Raw genomic sequence first — 17,326 nt, 5'->3', positions numbered from 1 at the left:
TCACTCACTGACTTAAACAAAGCAACTTCCAGTCCTGCAAATTCCATTCATGGTACATTTCCTATACAGGTGTACCATTCTTTCTTTTTAATCTCTTATACCATATTTTTTACTGTGTCTGAATTACAGTTGCCTACAGTATTCAATATAGTAACATGCTGTACATGTTTGTAACCTAGGAGCAATAGGCTATACCATATAGCCTAGGTATGTAGTAAGCTACACCATCTAGATTTGTGTGAGTATACTCACACAACTATGAAATTGCCTAAGAGTGCATTTCTCAGAATATATCCTTGTTGTTAAGTGACTCATGATGGTATATATAGAGAGAGAAAGAAAGACTGTGTGTAAAATATATATATATGTACATATATATGGTAAAAAGTGAAAACCCCTCTTTGCAAAAGTGTAATTCAGTTACACACCTGAAGAACTTAATTTGAAAGCAAACACTAGCTTGTTTAACAATATGGATATCTTCTGTTAAATAAATCGAGCTTGTGAAAGTGAAGTCACCTGTTAATCAACAAAGCCTAATAAAAGCTTTCTAATAATTCCTCCTCCCTCCTGCCGACACCCTACCCCTGTCCCCTCGCCCAACACACATACACACACACACACACACATACACTCTCTCACACTTCTTCATAGCATATACCCAGCAATGATCCTCCTGACCCACTCTAGAGACCACAATAGGCTAATGAGAAATGCCATTTAAGATATCTTTGGGTCCAAGCCACTCTTACATAGATATGGACATTGAGACTTTGAGAAATACACCTGCCTAAAACTAGCTAGCCGCTTAGTAACAAGGATGGAAGTTCAACAGAATCATTCATTTACACCTGTTCCTTCCACAGACATTTCGCAGTCATTAAGTCATGACTAGGACTCTTGACTTTTGGTTCTTAATCTAAGGATTTTCTTACTGTATCACACCTCTCCCAGTTTGTTTGTTTGTTTATTGTAAGATTTTACACAAAAGGCAAATTAAGCATTTACTCATGACTCTTCAAAAGGATCCACAAGAAAAGTTATTTCAATAATAAATTTCATATAGAGCTTCTAAAAGGTTATTTTATTTAATAAATAAAATTCAGTTTACATGTTGTCGAGTTCTAACTGAGGTCTGAGGGGAGTCGGTGGGAGAGTGGTGGGTAGCTGGAAAAACACTTGAAGAATCGTAGACAGTTTCGATATGGCTTTACTCTCTCTCTCTCTGGGCACAAGTGAGCCTGGGCACGAGCCTAGGTGCAAGCTGTATGTACACATCAGCAGGGTAGTTATACCTCTTATAGGCAATAGTGGCTCCCAGCCAAGCACAAGCTCACGTGAGTGGTTACCTAATGTGCCTCACATGGCATGATTACATAATAAGCAGAGTTGTGCGCCTGTGCTCCAAACTTGCTGAGTCATGCGTGACAGGATGTCTCCCTCGGCCTAGACCGCAGCACATCCATTTTCCTTACACGTGTAGATTTTCAAAGTAAATCTTTGTTAATATTTACACTTTACCCTGTCATCACAGGGGTTTGGTTACAATACCCCACCAGATGGGTTTGTAGAGTTTGATCCAGTTCAATAAGAATTTATAGATCACTTACAGTTGCCAGGTGCAAAGCTTAGAGAACGTAGAGATGAATCTGCATCTCTGCCTGACCTCAGGGAGCACAGTGTCCAGAGACAGAGACTTAGGAAGGCAAGCAAAATCAAGTACAATACCTAACAACAGCTGCTGTGGGCTGCAGAAAAGCATAATTGCTATAGAAACACAGAGAAAACAATTTGTCTGGCTGAGGACAGTGGTTGGGGTGGTATTGCAAAGGAAAGTAGAGCTTTAGTGTGAAGGTGCGCTTGACCTGAACCAGGCCCTGACTCCCAGTTTTAAGCTTGTCCTCATAAATGAGTCTATTCCAGAAAAATTAGACTCTTGATAGAGAGCTAGAGACATACAAATAGACACATAGACATTCATATATATTACATGTGCACACACTATTTATTGTCTTTTAGAGAATTCCTTACTCTGCAAAGAAAGCCAGATGCTTTCCCACATAGTTTTTCATCCTTTTTTTCGTTCCACGTAAGAACTTAGCAATTATTTCACTATTATTTCGTGCTAGGCACTATACTAATCTCTCTTTTGTGTACTTCTAGTTGTTACACCCTCCCAGGCAGTTAGAACTATTGTTCCCATTTTACAAAAAAAAAGGACTGGAAATCCAGAGAGGTTAAGCAAATTGCTAGAGGTCACACAGCATAAAAGAAGCAGAGCCAGGATTCAAACCCAGTTCTGTCTAACTTCTGTACTTCATGCCTCAGGTGCACTCCCTTATTTAGTGAATGGGATGAGGAAGGGAGGATCTAAAACCCTAGGGGGCACTGTGACTACTGAGGAAGTAGCCTGTGCTGGCTGGTAGTGGGAGCTAATTTACTCAGTGTCCTGAAGCCAGGGTGTAGTAAAGGAAGAGGACCTCACTGCTATAAGAAAAGAAGCTTTGGGGCTCCTTATCTGAATTTCTCCAGAACAGCTGCTTTCTGGAGACAAGCTCCCTTGCACATCTCCAGCATCTGCATCTGGCTTGACATCACAATCCATTTAGGTTTCCACAGTAGATTAGAACACTCGTGGGTGCTGATTTCCTGCCTCTTTTTCATATGCTGTCATTAACCCAGCAATGCCGGAAAGCCCAACAGACATAAAGGAAAGCCCAGCTTATTAAGTTAAAGATGAATCATGTTTTTAAAGTTTTCTTTTTTTATTTATAATGCATTTCTTTAACTTGTTGCCACGCTGATTGCTGGGTTTTCTTTTGGTACCTATCAGAGGACCACACACTCTTCTTCCCCAGGCGGCTCTCTTACTATGTCCCTTCCTTCCTCCTTTTTATATTATTATATGCCTTCTTTGTATTTATATCCTTTTTATTATATCCCTTCCCCAAGGAAGGGGTGTCAAATGCAGCATTTTAAACTAAAATTTAGTTTCCAGTTTATAGTAATGAGAGCTCCTGATCAACTTGTTGTGATAACAAGTGTTTCCCCCTGGACATGCCATTATTTTAGCAAAACCCCCAAATAAACAACACCTAATTTAGGGTTAGGGCCTTACAGGTAATAATACTTATTTTGTGCCAGAAATTATTCTAAGAGCTTTACACAGCCTAAACTCAGTAAAACCTTATAACAATCCTGTGAAATAAATAGTGTCCCATCTATACACGCAGACACTGAAGCACAGCAAGATACATTTAGCCAGTATCAAAATTAGGATTTGAGCTATGGCAATTTCAGCCCAGGGTCTCTGCTCTTAAACATGATGCTGTATTCCTCCCCTGCAGGTAAGTAATCAGTATCCATTAGAAAGGTTAGCCAACATTTAAAAGTTCATGCTGGATGTGGTGGCTCACAGAGGTAATCCCAGCATTTTGGGAGGCCAAGCTGGAGAATCACTTGAGACCAAGAGCTTGAGACCAGTGCCTGGGCAACATAGTGAGACCTTGTCTCTACAAAAAAAAAAAAAAAAGAAAAGAAAAAAAATTTAAGCAGACAGGCATGGTGGTCCATGCCTATAGTCCCAGCTAATTTGGGGGGCTGAGGCAAGGAGTATCACTTGAGCCCAGGAGGTCAAGGCTGCAGTGAGCTGAGATCGTGCCACTGCACTCCAGCCTAGGCAACAGAGTGAGACCCTGTCTCAAAAAACAAACAAAACAAAAGTTCAGAATGTTTGATAAATAAACCATCTAGTCCCCATCTGAAGGTCTGGACCACTCAGGACTTCCGGCTGTTTATTTTATTTTTAAAGATGAGATGCGAAGGAGGCTTCCAAACTTCCTTTCGGACCTCATTCCCTACTTTTATCATCCTAGAAGTCAAAAGGTTATTCTTAAGATCCAAACCAGTGTTTCTCTTGCTTTATTTTAAGTCCCTGCTGGTTTCGTATTGAGCTGCATAAAAATCAATCACCTCATATTTTAAAGAAAATAAGAGGGAAAAACTTTATATCTTCAAATCACTCTGTGGTTTTCTTTTATAATTTAGACATGAAAGACCTTCAGAGACCAAAAGTGTCATCTCTCCATTTTACACATAGAGAAACTGGGACCAAGAGACAGTGTCAGACAGGTTCTCTCACCGTTTAGGCCAGTCTTTAGCAATTTTATCATTTCTCAGGATCATCTGAAACCTTTGCAATATCTGGTGGCCAAATGATAGATAAATATTTTTAGAAGAGTTAGTCCTTCACAGAATGTCGAGGGGAGCATCCTGGGCCCATCAGGCTGATGAAATTTTTGGAGCTACAAGGTTACCAAAGTGATCAGGGGTTCCAGAAATGAAAAGACTCCCCTCAAAACAAGAATGACTTCAGTTCTTTCTGTTTGATTTCATTTGGCTCAGAAGTTCTTAGGAATATAGAAGAATAATATTTTATATTTCTTACCAAGTTCAGAATCGATTTGAAGGAATCACAAATGGCCTTTATACTATGAGATTTTTTCCCCCATTTTAGAGATAAGGGAAATGAAGCTCTCAGAGATTGACTAACTTGCTTTTATTGGGCAACTGCTAGTCATGCTCAGCTTTTCCTTAATTCTGTGGTTGCAAGGGAAACCACACTTGGAAGTATAGGAGGTGCTGACTGGTTCATTGTTTTTAAGAACTCCACTTTAAACATAGATATTTTTGGAATTCCTATTATTAAAGTTCTGAAGGATGCTGAGTGTAGGCAACCAATATTTTCAACATAAGCAATTTTAAATAATGCACCAGAGATCCGTTAATATAAATGAAGGAGAGATGTTGTTTCTCTGTGGTTCTTAGACTGCCCCCTCTAACTCAAGATCTGCTTGAGTTTCAAGTCTTCGTTTTCTACTGAGTTGTTTTATTTATTCTGGGCTGATTTTTGTTGAAAATGTCAGAGTATATTTGTGTCTAGAAAGAATAATGAAAGGCTACAAGAATTAAATTTGGTGCCAAATTAACATCGCCCTCCCCTCCCCTGCTGATAATTTTTACATCCCAGTCACATTTGGGATAGTTGGAAGCTTTACATGTATTTATCAGGCTCCAGATCTGATTATATTTGATCAGTAAAGAGTAATCACATAATTTTAGAAAGCATTGTGCCAAGATTTCAGATGCCCTGGGGTGTGCATTTATAGCTTTGTTACTTGAAACCTAAATGTTTTAGCTGTAACTTAAAAAGAAACTTGCTGTGAGTTTAATCTTAATATTAAAACAAAAAAAAACCTGGCATGTAATTAAACAGAAACATAGAGCCAACTAATCTATACACGTCATTGACTGATATTTATTCCTTTTTTTTTTTCAGTGCCCTGGTCGTTGAAAAACAGCAGCATAGACAGTGGTGAAGCAGAAGTTGGTCGGCGGGTAACACAAGAAGTCCCACCAGGGGTGTTTTGGAGGTCACAAATTCACATCAGTCAGCCCCAGTTCTTAAAGTTCAACATCTCCCTCGGGAAGGACGCTCTCTTTGGTGTTTACATAAGAAGAGGACTTCCACCATCTCATGCCCAGGTATGACCATGTTTGATGTAATCAAGCATTTAAAAAAAAAAAAATATATATATATATATATATATGCCACTTCACACCCGCTACAATGCCTATAATTAAAAGATGGACAATAAAAATGTTGGCGAGAGTGTGGAGAAATGAGAACCCTTGTACATTGCTGGTGGGAATGTGAAATGGTGCAGCTGTTGTGGAAAAGAGACAGTTTTTCACAAAGTTAAATGTAGAATTACCATATGATTGAGCAATTCCACTTCTAGGTATATACCCAGAGAAAATTGAAAACACCATTTTCTTACAAAAACGTATATATCAATGTTCATCATAGCCTTATTTATGATAGGCAAACAGTGGAACCAACCCAAATGTCCAACTGGTGAATGGCTAAACAAAATCCGACATAGCCATACCATTAGTCAGATATAGAAAGGAATGGAGTATTGTTACGTGCTACAACATGGATGAACTTTAAAAACACTATGCAAAGTGAAAGAAGCCAGATACCATAGGCCACATATTGCATGATTCCATTTATGTGTATTGTCCAGAATAAGCAAATACATAGAAACAGAAAGGAGGTTAGTGGTTGCCAGGAAATGGGAATTGGGGCTGACTGCCATGGGGTTTTTGGGGTGGTGATAGTAATGGCCTGAAATGAGGTGATGGTTTACTCAACATAGTGAATACACTCAAGCCACGGCATTGTAAAATCACAAAAGCTACCCACCTTACAGTTATTCACAGTGTCCTATGAATTTTATCTCCAAAAAATAAAGGCTAATATCCCAACCTGATGAAAACAGCTTTACTAGGTTTAGGGGTTAATCACTGGGTACTTTCTGTTCAGATGTTCTGGTTATTGGATTAGTTTGTTAAAATATCACTAGGAGACATCTCAGTATATGTGAAAAGAATAATGTAACATAAACTAAAATTCAGCAGATGTTTCTCTGTGGCTCCCCTGTACTAAGTTCCTTGGGAAGTCCTTGGCACTATGAAAGTGAGATTATTCACAGCGTTGGAAGTGAAGAGATTGGATTACATTACGGATTTCATTATTTTTTCTCTCATTCTTCCCTTAGTTTGTCGTGGTAGAAGTTCTATTATTATACATAACACCTGGGGTAAATTAACACCTACCTAGTTTGGTTTTCTTTTCCAATAAGAATTGTATATCCTGTGAAAAAACCAGTGGGTTTTTCCTGCCTCATATGCCCTCAAACCCAGGAAGAACATAAGGTACATTAGGAAAAAACTCAAAACATGCATATATCCAGTCAAAGCTGACTTTGAAATGTGTCGGAAAGGCAATTCATCTAGAAAATTCAATTGGAAGAACTTAAAGCTAAAAAAAACCATTGGCAAATGCAAGGTAGTCAGGCTACAATTTCTTTACCTTTAGCTCATGGCAGACATTGCTAATCAATGACAGCACTTTTCCTTACTGAGCCCAGTGCACACATACCTCCCATATAACTCTTAAGGCAGCCACTATCAATCGACCATCATTGGCTCTCAAGATGAAACTGATTTGCAATCCCATCTTTACAGCCTAAAATGATCAATATAAGAACTAAAAGGACTATTTCTTTTCTGAGCAGGGAGAGCTGTGTAGGTTTTTATAATCATACACAGCCCGTGCTATAGGGACCAATATGTAATGTGGTAATCAATGAGTCCTCCATCCATCCATCCATCCATCCAGAAAAAATATTTATAGGGCTAGACACTGATTATCTGGAGATGAGTTAACACAGCCCCTGACCAAGCAGAACTCTTGATAACAGAAATCATATCTGCTTGTCAAAGAGATTCTCATCAAGACAAGGAGAGGAGTTCAGCTGAAAGGAATCCCTGGCGCATTTCTGTAGCTTCTGGACAGGCTGCAGGGTGCTGCTCTGAGAGGTTATGCAAATTGTTAGGTGGTGTCCTTGACCTTCAGGCTCCACTGATTCTCTTGTAGCAAAATGAAGGATTTACAGTAGTGAAATCTACTTATCGGCATTATTGAGGTAAGTGTGAGCATGCTTCTGGGCATAGCTGAGCATAACTTCCCTCTCAACCAGTTGCATGCAAGGAGCTTTGCTAAGAAAACTACTTCTTCCCCACATTACCCCCAAAGCTCTGCTTGCCCCCTTCTCTTGCATGCTCCAGGAAACCAGAATCATGGAAAAGCCAATGATCATGGCAAGTCAAGTTGGTAACTCTCTGTAACTGAGTGGTAGTGGACAGCAGGCAGAAACATACTCTACCCGGCTTCCCTGCTGTTCTGACATTCAGGACTCAAATCCTCAATGACAATGTCTTTTCTTCCTTTGTGGCTATGCCGCACTGTCCATCTCCTGCCTAGACTGTGATTGTTCTAGTGATTGTCCTCTCAAAATAGCTCCGCTCCAGAGACAGCCCCATCGCACATTTCAAGGGAAGGGAAATGAATAGGCATGGGCCGATGTGTGCTGAGGTTTCAGTCCAGCTGCCAATTTGAAAGTTCACTGTGTGTTGAGGGGTCAAGTAAGCAAGGCACCGTGCCGATGCTTAGAAATTCACAAGACAGGTACAATATAGGGGCGCTGTTTTCAAAAAAGAAAGAAAGAAAGAAAAAACTCCGTATGTATTCTCACATTCATTCGCTGTCATTACATGCATTCATGTCCATTTGATGAGCTACATTTCCTCAAGGAGACAGTGCTTAGCTCTTTGCGGGGATAGGCGACTAACGTCTCGAACCATTATAGAATTTCTCATTTTTATGGGTATATCCTATCAAGGAACATAAGTTCTATGGGGATTGGCAGTCTAGCCAAGGTGACTCATTTGAGCTGGAAAAAGAGAAAGTGAAAGAGGTGGGGTGAGGGGAGAATATGAAATTCTATTGGCTGTGCTACATGAAAGGGTTGTTTAAATTTTATTGAGTATCATGCTCTGACCAAGAGCCTACAAGGTTTAGTATCCTTGTCCAAGGATATTACATACCTGCTTAAATTTCCCAAGAATCAGTCTGTCCCAGCTGACTTTTTGAAACTGGCTTTTTATAGAGATACAGAGACAACATAGCATAGGAGAAAATGTCCAGAATGTAGACTCTGCCACACATTAACCAGGGGACCTTGAGCACGTCCCTTAACTTCTCTTACCTTCAGTTTCCTTTTCTACCTATGTAACCTGCTTCACAATACTTGGTTGTAATTACACAATAACAACAAAGGTAAGATGGGAAAACCCTTTGTAAACTAAAGCACAATAGAAAGCTATGATGTATGAGTGTTTTATTATACTTAGAATTTCTGTGTAGCCCTGGCAAATCCTGTATATAGATAGGCAATTATACAAATATAGATTTTTTAATAAATTAATTTTCTAGTTTCTTCATCTTTCTAAAGAAAAAACTACATTTCATTGCAGAAAAGTTTTAGAAACAGAAACAAAAAAGTAAAAACACTCCTAATATAAAGCAGTCCCCTTTTGCTAAATGTTTATATATTATTTTTGTTATAATAAAATGTATCCATTTCAGTGAAAACAAAAACCTAGAATAATGGTAGCTTCAAAGAACAAAGGTTTTTGTTTTTGTTTTCTTGTTTATGCTACACCATTAGTGGCTTTCAAACAGGGGTGATTTTGCCCTGCCCCCACTCCCACCCTGGAAACATTTGACAACGCCTGGAAATAGTTCTGGCTGTCACACTGTGAGGAGGTTGCTACTAGTACCTAGTGGATAGAGGCCAAGGATGCGCTAAACACCCTGCAGTGCACAGGGAAGCCCCAACACAAAGAATTATCACTAGCTTCAAGTGCTAATAGTGCCGAGGTTAGAAAACCCTGCTTCACATGTCCCTCTTAGGTTAACGAGAACTTTGCTCAATGTCAACCTTATTCAAGGACACAGACCTGTAAAACTTCTACTATCAGGAACAAAGAAAGGAGTAGATGGAGAATTGCGTACCAGTTCCTACAGAACTCTGCTTGGAAGTCACCCATATCATTTAAGCCCTTCTTATATCAACCAAAGCAGTCACATCGTAACTTTAGTGGAGGAGGACATACCATCGGATGGTGTCCCCTGGAAGGAGCACCAGAAATATCAGTGAAGATCCCCAATGATTTAAACATAAAATGTTGTGAGACCTGTCCTAGTGGCTGGCCTTTGTGTGCATCCTCAATCCTTTTCTTGAAAATAAACTCTTAAGGATTTTATTTATATTCCCAAATTGTCCTGAAAATGTGTACCAATTACACTCCTACTCACCAGAAGCATTGTGGAAATGCCCATTTTATTTACTTGAACACTTGCATAAATGTAATATTATTGTTTCTAAAGCTGCCAATTTTAAAGGTAGGTATTATATTGCGCTTTAAATGCAGCAGTTTTAACTTCATGCATTGCATTTTTAAAGACACAGACAGAAAAAAAAAAAAGCCAATCTAAGTCATTCTTAGCCTACTAACTCGAATTCTTATGGGGATGGTATGTGTACAGTGGAAGCCTAGTGCACCTTGCCAGATATCTGAAATCCTACAAACTGTGTCAGATTTGCTCAGCCCCAGTTCTAGAAAGGTAACAGACTGAAGAAAAAGAATAATCTGACCTGGCTACAGTGCTAGGCGTCAAAGGAAATCTCAGAGGCAGTTGCAGCAAGTCAGAATCTTGGGTGGTTAAGGCAGTGAGCAAGTTTGCTTGACAGTTCATCACTGATTGCTACTGGTATGTCAAGCCAAGTAAAATCCTTTGCAAGAACAAGTCAATAATTGGCAAATTAGGTACATGATTAACCGGAGGAAACGAGATGCAGTTACCACTTGGGAGCCCTGCTGGGACTTCACCTTCTCCACAATCCTGTTTAGCAAATATTAAAAATGCCTATTTCATCACTCAGACCGATGGAGCCAGGAGGCAACTTAAAAGTATACGATGGGCTTACAGCTCCAGCAAGTTGATTAAAAGAGATTCTAGGGATTGAATGGCAGTAAGACAGGAGCAGATGCTGATACCCCCTAATGCTTTATGCTGAGAGGTATCTATGGGATGGGAAGTAAAATTATCCACACATTAAACTCATTAGCCAACAGGGGGGAACAGTTTAAGAGACCAGAAATTTTCCCATGATCATACCAAATAAATGCAAATATGGCAGATTGGGCATATGTGGACCAAGATAAAATGAGCTGAGCAAATATTTCTATTTGTCCTCATCAGCGGAATTCCCCTAATGACATTTTTTAAAAGCAGATTTATAGATGGTGTTAATGGTATTAGTCTTTGCCAGCTCAGGTTTATTCCTTTTCATTTCAGATCCTCATTTGAAAATGAACTCTGTCTTTCCTTGTCCCCTTCTTTCTTGCCTAAGTAAGCAAACCTGCACGTGGTTTCAATTAGATGTGGGACTAACTGCGTTCCTGGGATGCTGGGGTGCCTGGCTGTTTGGAGCTCCCTGGCTCTGTCATCTTGCCACTCTCTCTTTACCCTCTCAGTGCCCATTGACCAGTCAAATAGGTTCCACTGGGCCTCACCTTGCACATGGAGCTGAAATGTGGAGGCAGTGCCAGGGTTTGGCTGTCAGCTTGCATAGCACATCAACTCGTGCTTTGCAGAAGCCCCTGATATGAAGTTTCATTTCATTTTGGAGGAAGCCAGATCTTTACAGGCATATTTTTCAGAACCTTCCTTTCCAAAGGAGCTCGAGCTGTGGAGAACAATTGTGTGAAACCAAGAGAACCTTGGTTTCTTCTGCATTGGACTGAAAGTGCTTTTGGAAAGGACTTTCTGGAGAGGCCCCTTCTGGTTAGCTGGTGGCATCCTAACAGGAGACAGGAACTGAAACTGCCATCTGAGTCAGTGGGCACCCTCCTGGACAGCTACTGAGCAGAGCAAGGAGAAATGTCATGGCATGCTTGAGTCTGGAAAGAGAACCAGTGTGAAGGGTACACAGGAGGACACCGTGGATGTTTTACAAGAAGGAGGAGGCTTGAGTTCATGGAACTCAGAGAGAAGGCAGCAACAGAGAAAACAGGAATGAGTTCAGAGGGGCAGCACCAACTCACACATTTAGACAGAAGAGAGTCTTGGAGGTGCTGTAATTCAGGAGTTTGCAAATTTTCAAAGCAAAGGATCTTTATCCTCAAGTGAAATCTTACATAGAACTCTATATATAAAAAAATGAAAGTGACAGTTTTATTAGCATAGAGTTTACAGTTCAAATCCATGTTTAGTATTATAATGTTAATCTCTCTGTGTGTATGTGTATTAATAAATCACATGTATAAATACATATGTGTGGATATATATCTAGAGAAAGAGAGAGAGAGACTAAACCCATGAGAGTGGTCACCTCTAGGAATAGTCAAGAAGAATAGGACTGGGAATTAGGTTTTAAAAGTACTTACTTTTATCGATAAAAACATATTAAAGGAAAGGCAAGTCCCCCATCCCCCAGTCTCCAACATACACACACACATACTGGATATAATTCCACAAAATCTTAACATGTATTCATTTGAGCGGTTGTAATATGGGTATCTTTTATACTTCTCTTAATTTCTGTAATCTCTCTCTGTGTGTGTGTGTGTGTGTGTGTGTGTGTGTGTGTGTGTGTGTTTAATAAGTGAATCTGTAACAAGGTTGAGTCTATTTTCAGTAAAACAAAGAGAGGATATAGATGACACCTGTAATTCCAGTCACTTTCTCAAGATTCCATTTATTTATATACTTTGTGTTTTTTTGCAATTTTGAGAAAAACCATAAGGAATCTATACAAGTACTTGTGAATAGCAATAGTATTTCCTTTAATCATTTCCCTTACAGACTGGAAATACTCTTCAATTAGATTGATCCAGAAGCTTGAAAGAGGAGTAAAAGGAAATGATTGTTTCAAGGTTAAATCACTTAAAATATCGAACAACTACTCACGTCCCTTGCCTTAGATATAAAAATAGGGGAGTTGCACCCAAGCTTTGAAACTCTCCTTATTTGAAAAAAAATCACCATTATAGGACATATCACACATTCATTTGGAATTCCACTCCTGATTTTACATCCTGAATCAAACATGTGCCTCTGCTCTGCCTGGCATTTAGTTGAACAGTATCCATCAGTGCAATTGCTTGTACGACTTTATCTGAGCAGACACACATCGGCCTGGATTCAAAGAAAGCCTAGTACAGATCTTTAAGCTTCCTGATAAACGACAGTTACAGAAGTTCAATGTATGCTGAGAGATGTTAGGAAAAGCTTTGTTCCAAGGTCTTCACAAAAATTAATGGCTTCTAAAATGTTCATTGAAGCCCCTCTCAGTAAGGATGCTTTGTAGGGAAGCTAAAGTTGTTCTGAGACGACAATATTCATTAATCATTCATCCCAGCTCTTATAAAAATATCCTGCACTCAGAGATCCCTCTCCATTTAGCATGATGTCTAAACCCACTCGGAATAATAGCCAGCACTATCTGAGGGCCACAGTGTAACAGGGACTGATTGTTCCATGTGTATTATCTTGTTTTATCTTCACAACACCATATGAGCTAGGTAGCATTAGTGGCAGTCCCCTTTTACAGATGGAAGAACTGAGACAGAGGTTATGGGCTCAAAGCTGGGATGTGGATCTAGCAGCCAGACCCCTTCCTCTTCCTTCTCTCTGGTGCTCAGTCACTTCTAGGAGCATCTACAGAACAACGTAAACACAGTTGTTTACGGAGTAAAATTACACCTGCTGCCAAAAACAGGAATTTTATCAAGTCAAGGAGAATGGTGGTGGGGATCTTCTTGAATGTGTCAGAGGAAAGCCTTGGTAAATATGGATCTGGCTGAGGTAGCACAGTTAAACACGGAGACAGAGAAGATTAACAAAGAAGGTGATAAGATCGGCACATCAAAGAGGGTGATTATAAAAAACGTAAAGAGAGATCCTGGGAAATTTGATGAAGATATCCCATCTGCTTACAGAAATGCTCTTTTTGATTCTGTTGCACTTGTCAAACTAAGTGATGCTGCACTGTCCTGTGTGTTTCATTGATTCTAAGATGCATAAAATGCTCCTCTTTTGACATCTCTAAAAACAGCATGTGTTTTGCTATCGATGAGGCTGATGGAACAAAATGTGTGCTTACTTGTTTTTGTGTATGTATGAAAATTCAGTGTTCATTCTCACAACTAAAGCCTAGTTGCAAATATAACCTGAATTTCCCTAAATATGATAAAAAATAAACTTTTTGGCAGGGTTTCCTTTTCTAAGATAAAGTTCTAATCAAACATTTTTCCATTTGTTAAATTTGTGTATTTCCATTTGTGTATTCATTTTAAGTGGCCTTACGAATTCCAATGATTCCCAGATAACTAGATCCTACCATATAAATCAAGTCAGTGTGGGGTTGAGTTATAATTTTTAAAATATCTAAATACTTATTTAGAAAATAAACTTAAGGCCAGCTGTGGTGGCTCATGCCTATAATCCTGGCACTCTGGGATATCAAGGCGGGAGGAACACTTGAGCCCAGGATATCAAGACCACCCTGAACAGCAAAGTGAGACTTCATCTCTACCAAAAAAAAAATTTTAATTAGCCAGGTATGGTGGTATCTGCCCGTAGTCCCAGCTACTTGGGAGGCTGAGATGGGAGGATTGCTTGAGCCCAGGATGTCAAGGCTGCAGTGAGCCCTGATTGTGCCACTCTAGCCTGGGCAAAAGAGTGAGATCCTGTCAGAAAGAAAGAAAGGAAGAAAGAAAGAAAAAAGGAAGGAAGGAAGAAAGAAAAGAAAAGAAAGAAAAAGAAAGAAAAGAAAGGGAGGAAGGAAGGAAGGAAGGAAGGAAGGAAGGAAGGAAGAGAAAAGAAAAAGAAACCGCTGTGGAACTGCTGCTATTCCAGAAAGAAGGAAAGGAAAAGGAAAAGAAAAAGAGAAAGAGAAAGAAACCGCTGTGGAACTGCTGCTGTTCCAGAAAGAAGGAAAGGAAAAGGAAAAGAAAAAGAGAAAGAGAAAGAAACCGCTGTGGAACTGCTGCTGTTCCAGAAAGAAGAAAAAGAAAAAGAGAAAGAGAAAGAAACCGCTGTGGAACTGCTGCTGTTCCAGACAGGAACAGCTGGAGAGCCTGGGCAGAAGGAGTGTAGACCAGTCCAAACTATCTGACTCTGAACTCCACCCTCCAATCCTTCCAAGCTGTATGACCTTGGGCAAGTCATTCAGCCTTTCTGTGCCTCAGTTACATCATCTATAAACTGGAGATGATATTATGTGCTCAGAGCAATATTGGATGCAAATGAAGTAATCTTTATAAAGCATTTAGATTCACGCTGGCACATAGAAATGGTGTAAGCTATTATTATTATGGTTTCAAAGTATTCATGACACACAACCCCAAACAAACAAAACAGATTTCAATTTTTTTAAAGATAACTTTTATTTGTGTTTTTTCTCATTATAAAGTAAGACATGGTGATGATACGAAAAACAGAAAACATTAACATTTTTGAGTATATTTTCCAGACTGTTTTCTGTTCACATATAGTCATCATTTTTACAAACACAGGATCATACCACACACACAGCATTTTTACCCTGAGTCTTTGCTTAATAATAGATGGAGGACATCTTTCCAAGTGTGAATATTTTTCCATAAACTCATTTTAAATGCCTCAAAATAGTCCATTGTCTTGAATAAAATTTTTTTCAAGCAATCCCCCTTTTTCAATATGATAAATCATTCTACAGTAAACATTCTTTCAGGTCTATGTTCTTATATTTTTAATAATTTCCTTGTGATGAATTCTTGGAGTGGAATTGCCAGCTCAAAGGATTTTATAATACATCAAGGTGTTATAACAACAATAATAACCATGAGAGCACCTCACATTAATTGAGTGCTTACCATGAGCCGAGCTGAACTCACAGTGCCCCTCAGGGGTGGGGACTTTTATTATTCCCACTTTGGGTATGAGAGAGCAGAACTCAGAGCTGAAGACTTGTGCAAAGTTACACTGCAGCCTGGTGAAAGGTGCAGCTCATGCTTCAAGAGAAGCTGCGCAGTGCCAGTGCTTCTGTTCCTCGTTAGGGCTTGGGAAGCCATTTTGTGACTGGACACATCCCCAGTTTGCTCCCTCTTCTTGGTGATATGTTTGATATATTTTCACAGCCAGCCCACATTGGGCCCTCCTATTGATCTTGGGAGGACAAGGAGCCAAATGTGGCATTTGATAAACCATTGCTAAAGACAATTAGATGGGAATGTGCGGTAAATAAGAAATCACATCAGCAAGGCACTGAGAGGTAAAACATTCATTCTTCTGGCCCCATGGTGCAGCCTTTGTGCACCTTGGAATAGCCTTGAAATGCTCATCAATTTCACTGACCTTGACCCCAAGGCTCTGTGAGGTCAACATTATGGCTCACTTGGTCTTCAGAGCAATACCTTCTACCCTTCTCTTGGGTTGGATCAAAAGGCAGCATCATGAGGGCATGACCTTGTGAGAAGATGAAATATAAAATCAATCCATTCATGCGCTCAACAAATACTCATTGAATGTCTGTACCGGGGATACAGTGATTAAAAGCATCCACTCTGCCTTTAAGGAGATGGAGAACTGACAAGTTAAGAAATGATGGCAACATCAAGTGGGGAGAGTCACGAGATGCAGTCCAGGGTGGAGGATAAGAGCTGACACTCTACAATCATCCTGGTCTGGGTTTGAATCTTATCTCTCCTATGAAGTGTTTCTGGATGAGTCTCTCTAGATTTAGTTTCAACATCCAGAAAATGAGGACTATACCTCATCAGGCTGTTGTAAGAATAAATGAGATAATGCCCAGGAAATGGTAAGCACCCCATGGAGATCAATCAATCAATCTAACTGGTCCACAACACTTATAGCTCACTCTCAGGTAGCCTAGCAACAAGGCGGCTCTCCAGGGAGAACAGCAAGGATGCTGGCCGATACCAGTACTGATAAGCAAACTGCACTTCAGCTGGTTGTCGAGACTCTAGTATAGACTGCAAAGCTCAGAGTCTTCCTACTCAGTCAAGTGACTCCTGTCTCCTCCCCATCCTTCTATGAATAGGAGAGGTAGCAGAGGTTTGGGGTGCCTCTCCGGGGGACACAGTGCACACTGCATCTACCTGTATGCAGCCCAAGCACAGCTCTTCATGGGATGGGAGAGGTGGAATAACATTCACCCTGCTAGCACTATGCTCTTGTATGTTTCCTGGAGCCACTACCGTATGTCATTTACATGATCTGTTCCTGTCCCTCACATAACATATTCGACAAATATCAGCTATTGTTATTACTAGAGGGTTGGATACAGGAGGCTTGGGAGCATAAAAGTTGGCCACCACTTTTAACCTGTGAGGGATTTTAGGGCAGCCTCCTGGAGGAGAGGCTACACAAGGTGAATCTTGGAGGCTGAGTTAAGCAGGTAAAGAGAAAGACAAGAGAGGGCCTTTCTAAGCAGAGGGCAAACCAAGACCCGCCTTGTTGTGTGGGCTGTGTTGAAGTTTCACGTAACGATTGACCGAAACTCTGCTTTGCTGTAGTCATTCTTCGCTAATGGGGACATACCTTTTCCTTTTAGAACAGGCTCTGACAGAGCAAGAGTGACCTAGGGGGGCAGCCCCTCTGGAGGTTTAATGGCTGTGTCCCTGTGTTGAGTTGTTGCATATTTGCAGCTGTGTACACAACCCCAGCTAGGAACACATGTTAAAAGGAAAAAGTGGCCAAATGCCCTAAAGCTATGGGTTACCCTTCTAAGTGGGAATGCACATTTTCACGTACCTGGGGAAAATCTTGTTGAAAATAAGAGATCAA

General features: G+C 40.1%; 1 protein-coding gene across 9 annotated transcripts in view; it reads left to right on the top strand.

The window, feature by feature from the left end:
• TENM2 (teneurin transmembrane protein 2) overlaps positions 1 to 17,326 on the top strand; it is a 1,389,831-nt gene that overhangs the window by 1,183,029 nt on the left and 189,476 nt on the right. For all 9 annotated transcript variants that reach the window (XM_030825348.1, XM_030825333.1, XM_012505108.2 and 6 more), the window contains one exon: positions 5,339 to 5,544. In XM_030825348.1, coding sequence (XP_030681208.1) covers positions 5,339 to 5,544 — 206 coding nt within the window. The remainder of the gene's footprint in view (positions 1 to 5,338; positions 5,545 to 17,326) is intronic.

The sequence above is a fragment of the Nomascus leucogenys genome, chromosome 2, assembly GCF_006542625.1.
Source record: "Nomascus leucogenys isolate Asia chromosome 2, Asia_NLE_v1, whole genome shotgun sequence".
Taxonomy (NCBI): Eukaryota; Metazoa; Chordata; class Mammalia; order Primates; family Hylobatidae; genus Nomascus; species Nomascus leucogenys.
Note: the sequence above shows the minus strand (reverse complement) of the source record. Positions and strands in the feature narration are given on the sequence as shown.